Here is a 9392-nt window from a genome sequence, read left to right on the forward strand (position 1 = left end):
CTGTCCTCCCACTGCTTAGAGGCAGCAGAAGAAATGCAAAGCCTTTAAGCATACAAGGTTTTGGAATAATCTTTCTTTTATGACATAGCCTGGGGCTTATTATATAATATTTTCCTGCTCTTTAGCTTTGGCATGTTCTTTCTCTGCTATTCCGATATTTCTAAATTATCTTCTACAGATCTAAATCCAACAAGAACCAAGAGTTTCTCCTTGCTTAGGAAACAAACGTGCCAATCTAAATCAGGTCATTACTTCCCAGAGTCCCTGGAGTGTGAATCCGTCCTTTAGCTTCTCTATTGCAAGTCCCAGTTCTTCTGAAAAAACAGGCTCCCGATCGTGTTGCTTTTTTGAATGCATGAGATACGAGAGAAAATAAAGCAGAAAGCACTTTTTAATTTCATTATCCCATTTTAACAACCTGAATGTGATAGTATGAAAAAAATCTCCTTACCTTGTTTTCATCAGCAAAGTAAGCCTGCAAAGGAAAACAAAAAAGAACCTTGAAAAAAGAAGTCTAAAATTCACATCTGCTCATAATTCCTTGGGGTCAAAACTGTATTGGGTAGGTCTTCCACAACAATCCAGTCTATAAGGGTTTTACATCTATGTTAAAATAATTTACAAAAGATTTCTAACAGGAGTTTCTGCTTTGGATTACAGATTACATACCACTGGATTATGGTATTTTTCATTAAATACCAATCTTAGAATTTTCCATCATAATAAAGATTTTTTAAATGGTAACATTTTCATATTACATTTGTTACACCGACAAACACTTTACAGGGAATGTTGGTATGAAGACAAACCGACAGCATCCTGATATTTTTTTGCCTTATGTGCAGCAGCATTTACTATTCAACATCAAAAACTTGCTTAAAATGTATAATATAAAAATTCAGTTAACATCATATTCAGTCTAAGAAATGAACATGGAGTAATAGAACACCTCAACAAGTAAGAGACGTGGGAAGAGATATCATCTTTCCCATTCTGTGTGTGCGGTAATGAAGGCTCAAACTCATCAGATATCAGAAAATATTCACAGCTCTGGAAATCTCTGGACCAGCAGATTCTAGATCTTATTTACCAAAAAGAGCCCAATCTTGCTTCAGCTGCCAGTGTGGACTGGTGAGAGGCAGCAAAGAAAGCGCTTTCCTGCAGTGTCAAGTGCTGTGGAATACTGGTGTGTAGCCACTCCTTCCTGGGCAACCTCTGTCTCTTACAGCAACCTTCTAACCATATTCAGCTTCCAGTTTTAGTTTGAGAATATAAAAAGCTCAGTTATTTAATTCAGGTGAAAAAGGCACCAACAGAGCAAACAGATCTCCATTTAAGGAAAAGGTATGTCTTCAAATATGCTGCAGATTGAATAAAAATGTGCAAAAATGAAAAGAAAAAAGGCAAAATGCTAGGAAAGAGGGAAAGGAGAAGACAAGAGTTTATCTGTGTTAGTAAAAGACTGCAAAATTAAAAGGAGTGGAAATAACACTGGTGTTAGCCCTGCTAATTTACCAAATTTCAGAGACTGGTAAGAAAATATGTCAATTGTCAATGCACCATGGCTAACATTTGAAAACATGTGCCATCTACCCTTGCAGTGAATAATGGAGCCAGGTGTTACTGAGCTGCACGCTAAGTTTGGAAATTCGTGGAAAGAGGGTCATCAAGCAACCTAAGGCATTTTAAAGTAAGCTTTCCTGAAATACTGGGAGACATAGTAATACAAAATTATTGCTGCCTTTCTAAAAAACTTTCAAGTTTGAATCTTAGATAAACGTTGAGCATATAGATCTCACCATCTATTTGTCTGTTCCAAGAGAAGGAAGACTTGCTTTAAGATATTATATCTGATTATATTATACTGCTGATTTTCAAGCTATTCCTAATTTTAATGTATTGAGAAATTACATGCCACTATTATTCTAAATATCTACTACTATTCATTTTGAATAAGTTTGCTCTTAAATTAAAAATTCATACACAGAATAAATTCCTGTAATAATCAGGATGTTTAATAAAAGGCATGTAGATGTGTTTTAAATATAGAAAGTCCAGTTGCAGCTTATCTTTAATAGAGGATTACAGGTGTATGTTGCTTAAATCTGAACAATCAAACAAGAATGATTCTATTTTTCTGGTTTTTGTGGAGCCACTTACCACAAAAGCATCTGTATGTTCATCAGATTCTATTTCCACATCATCTGGAACCTGCTCCACTGTTAGGTCTTCAAGGGGTTGAGGCTGTAAATTAAAACACTCTAGTAAGTAAAGTCACATATCTAATATGTTTAATATATTTTTATTACTGCTAACAGTATTGTATCTAATTTAAAATAAATAAATGGAGTACCTTTTCTTCCATTTCATAATCCACTCCAAATATAGGATTAGCTGAATAAACTTTGTGAAGTGAATTAATCTCTTTCACTGCCTCCTGTAGTTTCTCTACAGGGTCTATTTTAAAACCAAGTACATATCCTCCACTCTATATAACAGAAAAAAGACAACATCTGTTTATTCGTCTTATTTTTAAACAGTTTTTTTCTCCTTGATAGTGATTTCCAGTTTAATGATAGCAATTTTCAGCTTGCTGAGAAAACATTATCTTTGATATTATCTTTTTTCATTCTGCCACTTGAATCATGGGTGAAATAAAAACAATGACAATGCTTCTCTATGAGGTAGATAAGCTTTTAACTGTTAGCCCATTATATACACGGGGAACAAACTCCTTTTACAAAAAACCACAAGCAAACAAGAGCAGGATAAATTCAGAAGTGATATTAACAATTGATTCCCAGCAAATGTTTAGTCTGTTAGGTCTTGATGTTGTTACTAAAGCAGCTTTCAGATTTAAAAGAGTGGTCTTAATTAAGTACAGATCCCAAAGATAATTAGTTAGATCCCAAAGATAATCTGTCAGAAGACAGTGTATTTGACAGTTATAAGCTAGTCATGCTGGCCTATTGTTGCTTTGCTTAGAGAAACTGTAACTCCCAATAGCCATATTGACCCTAACATACACTTGAAGAAGTGCAAAGAGAATTTTTTTAAAGTTTTCAAAAGGCCACACAGAAGGAATGCTCTTATGTACCTTAAAAGTATACCCATAACATTTCAAAATTAGAGAAATATTGTATATAAAAATGTAATCAATATAAAAAGGCTACTAAAGCTTCTTACCTGCTGAGAACTCTCTATCACAAGTGCCAAACCAAACTTGGAGTCTCTCATTTTTATTGAACGCTAATGATGAAGAGGTATAACACTGTTAAAAATTTTGTAAGTACTGGATGAAAATCTCTTTGTTGCAGTTTGGTTTTTTACACTGTAATAATTACAGTTACTGGCTCTGGAAGCTTGGCTACCAGCATTCCCTCCCATTTACCATTACAAATCGGAACCCCTGAAAACTCAAGAAAAAGTGTTTTATTAGAAGTGGTAACAGTAAATTTCTGAATATCAGGTTCACAGATCATTATTCCCAGTGTATGTAGGTGGCATGAAGCATCAGAATAAATACTTAAAAAATTTGAAATACAAGCCATTTTCAACACCTGTACCTGTCCATGAAATTCCCCAACTAATCTGGACAGAAAAGAAAATGTACCCTGCGGTTGATGCTGGTAAGGCTAAATTCCTCCCTGAATGTGGGATACGAAATAAAATTTTGGTGAGCTGGGAGTTTTAACTAAAGACCTGAGCATATGCTGTTTAATTTTGAAAATGGTGGTTGTAACATACTTACAATTTGTAGATATGGTATGCTGACATTAAAGCTGTCGTTCATATTTGCATGCCAAACTATTCTCACATTAGTAATAAAAAATGTTCCCAAATTTCCCTATTAAAGAAAAGGCATGTTAGCATTGCTTTTAAGTACAGAGTTTTTTTTCCCAAATGTGATGATTATTGCTATCCATTTACACATAAGCAAGGTACAGCTTCATATTTAATTCACTAAAAGCCTGATTCTTCCCTACCAAACCCAGTCGAAATGTTTCTATTGATTGCAAGGAAGCAGGATCCAATCTTTAAAGGCTACAGAACCTGAGTAATGAAAATAGCTGGGAGTTCCTACTACTGCAGCAAGGCTGGATCAAGTCACAGCCCAGCCAACCTCATGGGAATACATGAAGCCATCTGAGAGCGTTATTAACTGTACAGATCTGGAATTGGCATAAAGTGTAAGTATAATGGCATGTGGGTTAAACTTAGGTAATTGAGGAGATGTGTGCCAAGGGATGTAGAGGAAAGAACTTTTTAGCTTGTGAGGGTGGATCATATTTCTATTCTGGACTAAAATTGCACAGACAGAAATATCAGCTCCTGTTTTGTTTCACTGCTCCGGGATATGCTTGCAACTAATGCCCTGTAAAATAATAAATGTTTTCTATTTTTATCTTAAAGTCTTTTATCTTTTCTTGTTTTAAGACACAGATTCCTTTCCAATATTTTCGATTTCCACTAAACAAAAGACAATATAATCTTAATACTGTTTAGTCAAAGCTGTATGTAAACATACAAACATTCAGCAGAGCACTTCAGAAAGGTGATTTTCCTTCAGAATCATACAAAGCTTTAGACTCATAAATACATCTTTTTAACAGAAACTGTGTATTTAGTTCCTTGCATATTAGCCAGGTCATGTAGACTTTAGGTTGCAAAAGGAGATTTTGTTGTAGCGAGTAGCAAATGGCATCAGTTTCTCTGCATGCATCAGCTGATGAACAGCACTAAGGGTAATCCCTTGGAGGTTACAAAACTATGTTAGTACAATTGCTACATGGAAGCTGAAACATTTTAACTTTTCTGTAGTCAATGCACTCTGATTCTTCACTATACCTGGTCACTTGATAAATTCCAAACTCCATTGACTTTATCATATATTTGTTCCTGTGGTAACAATCTCAGTTGCTTGTTTTGAATCAATGCACTTCTCAGCTTCAGATCACGATACATTTTGGAAGTTTCATAAGCTCTGCAAAAAATAAAAGATACACACTAGTTCATACATAGTTCAGTTTTTCTATTATCTTTACTTTTTGTTTTAATGCAGATACAAAATGTATATTTTCAGCTTTTCTTATCACCACATTGCCCAAAAGTGAGAGTACTACCAAAACTTTTTCAACATACTAAATTATATTCTAGTTTTCCTTAATGAAATTATCTTTAAACTTAAAAGGGGTTTTTAACAACTTTTTGATCTCTTGTATTGTTCATGTCTATACTATTTCTTCCTTTTCCTTAAGACAGCCATCACCCAGCCTCTGTTGCAAAGCCTAAGTTTCCTGGGTCCCATGCTATACATAGCATGGACATTAACAATCCTTTATTTCTCAGTGCCAGTTAAGTCACAAACATCCAGTATATATGTCAGTATTCCATAGCTCTTAGACACCTATGGTAATGTATTATGCACACATTCATTCAGATGACTTGTCCTTAGGTGGGAAGCATACACTGTTTTATAGTTGACTAAGAGTTCTGACCAGGATTTAACTCTTCATTTCCTTTACATGGTCTGAAATTACAGGGAATTATTACTGACAGAAATCGTATCTTGAAAATGCACACTGAAATTAGCTCCTCTGTGCTTTTATTTGTTCAGATAGTTTATACACACAAGGTGTATGAATTGTGTTCAATAACTAGTATAAATACAGATTAGTTGTCATTATGTGCAGTTGTCTACTAAAATTTGTGATCATTCTCCCCTCTCCTTCCAGACATTGTTCTCTTTTGGGAAAGTTTTCTGAATGTTGAATATGGACAGTCATATACTGTGTCTATCAGCAGTTGCAACCCCCCATATTTGAGTCATTGATCAAACACTGTTTTAAGTACACTACCTGTGCACAGCAATAACTGAAGTGAAGAGTCTGGGACTTCCAGGAACAACATTGGTAAATATGAACTCAAACCGAGTATTGTTACATTTAGTCAATATATACAGAGCTTCTGTCTGCCCTCGTAATTTCTGTAAGGGAAAAATGAAATTTTACATTTTGTCAGTATAGTAGCTTGATTGTACAAATAATAAATATTCTTCAGATATTGTCTAAGTTATTGTTTTAAATAGAGTATATGGAGGTGTAATCCTGATTCTACCACTGATCTACTGCTGTCTTCAACTGAACTTATTTTTCTTTTCGATAAACTAGCAGTTCCACCAACAGTAAAACTAATGAAGCCTGCCTGCTATACATTTGCAATATCATGACTGAACCAGTATTTTTGGTTTTGTTATCATGTGGTTGCCCAGGAAATCTACAGCATCTTGCTGCTAGTTCTTTGCAGCAAGTCAAACAAATAGCTTCACAGTTGCATGTAATTCCATTCAAGCTATGTATTTGAGAGCTCTACACTTTTAAGATTAGACTTTTGTTACTATTCTATTACTGATCTTGCAAGTAAACTTTCAGATTATTGTTGATATAGTGCAGTAAGTATAAACAACTAATTACAACTTATTTTATTATTTTTAAAAGTATTTTTTGGAACTTACTGAGTTGGCAGTTCTTGTAGTTATATTTATAACACAGTTGTAACCGACAGCTTAAAAGTCAGGGGAGAAAAAAAACATTGTTTTGAAAACAAGAAAAATAAGAGTCAAAATTACAAAGGACATTACTGAATTTTATAGCACAGCTTTGGATGCTATTTGTGAGAATTACACCTTGTGGTTAATCCTCTGGGTTCTTATCACAACACTGAAGACTAATTTAAGCTGGAAAGGATCTTGGGAGGTGGTTTGGTCAAGCGCTGTTCTCAAACCTGGACCAACCCTGTCTGTCTGCTCAGTGTACAGTCCAATCCAATAAATATTTCCACAGAAGGGGATTCCCCACTGAGTACTGGAAATAACTGGGGTACAAAGTAACTGCATCCTGCCCCTGTTTCAGCACATTAAATTAAATATGAGCAGACCTCTAGCTACTCATACAGTTAAAGTGAGACACTTATTCAGAGTTTACAACACTAAAATTGGAAAGGCAGGTACTTGTGGAGAGTAAATAGAAAAATGCAGAAGGCGAATAAACAGGTGGCAACAAGAGGTACAATTAAAGCAATGTATGATGAAGCTGAAACTTCTGTTTCTTTCTAAAAAATCAAATGAATCCCACATCAGCCAAATGAAAAATACATCTGAAGAACTCTACAGCTTATTTTCCAAGACATTAACATCGAATATTGAATATTACTATTTTTCTATGAATTATCACCTCAGTTCCTATATTATAAATAGATTCATTAGTAACAGAGCAACACAATTATACTTCAGTATTCTGTACTGAAATCAATACTTTGTGAAGGAATAGCATGCCACCACAAAAGAAAACAAAAGGTAATACTTACAGAGATTGACTCTGGGCAACGACAGTGAGCGCCAAATGATCCGCAAATTTGTCACAAGCAGTCGGCCTGGAGATAAAGAGTATAGATATTTTAAATCTAAATAAATTCCATTAATTGGAATGTTCTGTTCTGTTACATATATTTACCTTTAGTTTTGAAACAACAGAATATTCCTTCCCCTTGACAGGAAAAAGACAAAAAGCACAGGACACCCCACCAGAAAAATCACTAAACCACTAAACACATTTTTTTCTTAAATGCTGGGAGAGAAAATCCAACAAGGAACAAATGAAACAACCTCTAATATATACCAGCATTCCTCAAAATCAAACCAAGAACAGTTATTGATTTCAATCCAGATGCTTATAGTAAAAATGTAGACACAATCAGTGCAGAACTGCTCTGGGGAGAAGGGGAAGGCAGTGAGTTAACTATCACAGCTGTCTTCATGAATAACCTCACCCCTTTGTCATATGCAAATTTATTCCATTCTGTACCCTGTAGAGCAGCACATCCAAGCCCCAGAAGGGTCATCTCAGCATGCTGGCAGCTTTAGCCCCTGCCACTACATATTCCTTACTAATTCAGTTAAAAACAGCCTGGGAAAAATTGAGCATTAAAGAGGATTACGGCAGAACTGCATCACACTGTTTATAAATGGATTATTCTTGCAAGGCTTTCAATTCTAAACAAATTCTGAGACAAGAATCACTTTCCTACAACTTTAGGAGATCCTGTCTGAAAACACTCTGAGGCAGATCTATGAAACAAGCAGGATCTCTTCTGTGCAACAGAGCACTGATACTGAGTTCAATGGAAACCTGACCAGGCTTTCATGAACCTACACAGGTTAAATAGTAGAAAATTTACAATTTCCCTGAGTATGCAGTTACCTCTGTCTCCATTGTTTCCTTTGGTATCTTCAACAGACTCTAAGCAGTCTATAAGGACCTCTCCAGGTCTCATTTTCATTTGTCTAAAAAAAAAAAGGAAAAATAATCTGATTTATCTTGCAAAAATAAGGCCATTTCTATTTCCCTACTTCACTTTCCTCTGTTTTCTGCTCAGTACGTCATGCAGTGAAAAATCCACATATGCATACATACATACAAATCAACTTTACATACCTGAAATTAGCACTACATCTCAGAGATTGAAAATATTAATATCATTATCATTAAATCATAACAATAAATAAATATGTAGCAAGTGTGGCCAAGAAAACTATACTCCAAAATAAGGAGAAAGTGTGTGGAAATTGGAGGGAAAAGAAAAAAACCACCTGCATTCACATAATTTTTAGAGGATAGAATTTATTGCCTCTTGTACTTTCAGGTCACAAGGAGTGGAAGTAGGCTCAGGAAAGAAGAAATGCCAGCAAAAGAAATATCTTATGTATAAGGACATATGAAACGCTCAGCTAAATTTTCCACAAAGGGTGTGGTTTGCTCTTTGGTTTGTTTTTTTTGTGAGGTCTTCTATTTATTTGTTTATATTATTATTTTGCTTCATTTAACTGTTCTAACCGCTTAATTACATAACAACAAATGTAGTATGAATTTTTGCTGTATTTTAATCGTATTGTCAAAAGCAGCCAAAGCTCTTCATGCATGACATGACAGAAACAAAATGTATTATAAGACAGAGTTTCGTGAAATACTGCACAGCCACCGCCCTGTTCCCTGAGGAGGATGCTAACTCCACGGCAGGGACGCCAAGTCCCTGGTAACCATGAGTGCCACCGTCCCCGCAGACACACGCCTTCAGTTTGGCTATACTTCTCAGTGCAAGAAAAGCTGAGCTGGAAAAAATATATACCCTTCCCTCACTCTTCCAGTGTCCAGCCTTTTATTTTGTGTTCTTTTTATAGATTGGAAACGGTGAGTGGGCCCCACCCATCAAGCCGTGCCCGCCCTCTCGCGCCCCGCTCCGCCAGGTGAACTCGCTCTTCCCCCGCCGCCACACCGGGGCGCTCCCGGCATGAACCGCGCCGACAATGGCGGGGGGGGGCGTCACTCACAGCGCGG

General features: G+C 35.9%; 1 protein-coding gene across 1 annotated transcript; it reads right to left on the bottom strand.

Annotated features, from left to right (window-relative positions):
* Positions 1-96: 96 nt before the first annotated feature.
* On the bottom strand, positions 97-8365 carry BBS5 (Bardet-Biedl syndrome 5). Its single transcript, XM_017735758.1, has 11 exons — positions 8259-8365; positions 7366-7431; positions 6515-6564; positions 5859-5986; positions 4849-4984; positions 3752-3847; positions 3187-3249; positions 2354-2488; positions 2161-2244; positions 452-475; positions 97-342 (listed from the first exon to the last, which is right to left on the bottom strand). Exons 1-11 carry the CDS (start codon positions 8335-8337, stop codon positions 241-243), a joined length of 963 nt encoding a protein of 320 aa, XP_017591247.1. The 5' UTR covers positions 8338-8365; the 3' UTR covers positions 97-240.
* Positions 8366-9392: the final 1027 nt, after the last annotated feature.

Source organism: Corvus brachyrhynchos, unplaced genomic scaffold, assembly GCF_000691975.1.
Source record: "Corvus brachyrhynchos isolate BGI_N302 unplaced genomic scaffold, ASM69197v1 scaffold255, whole genome shotgun sequence".
Lineage (NCBI taxonomy): Eukaryota > Metazoa > Chordata > Aves > Passeriformes > Corvidae > Corvus > Corvus brachyrhynchos.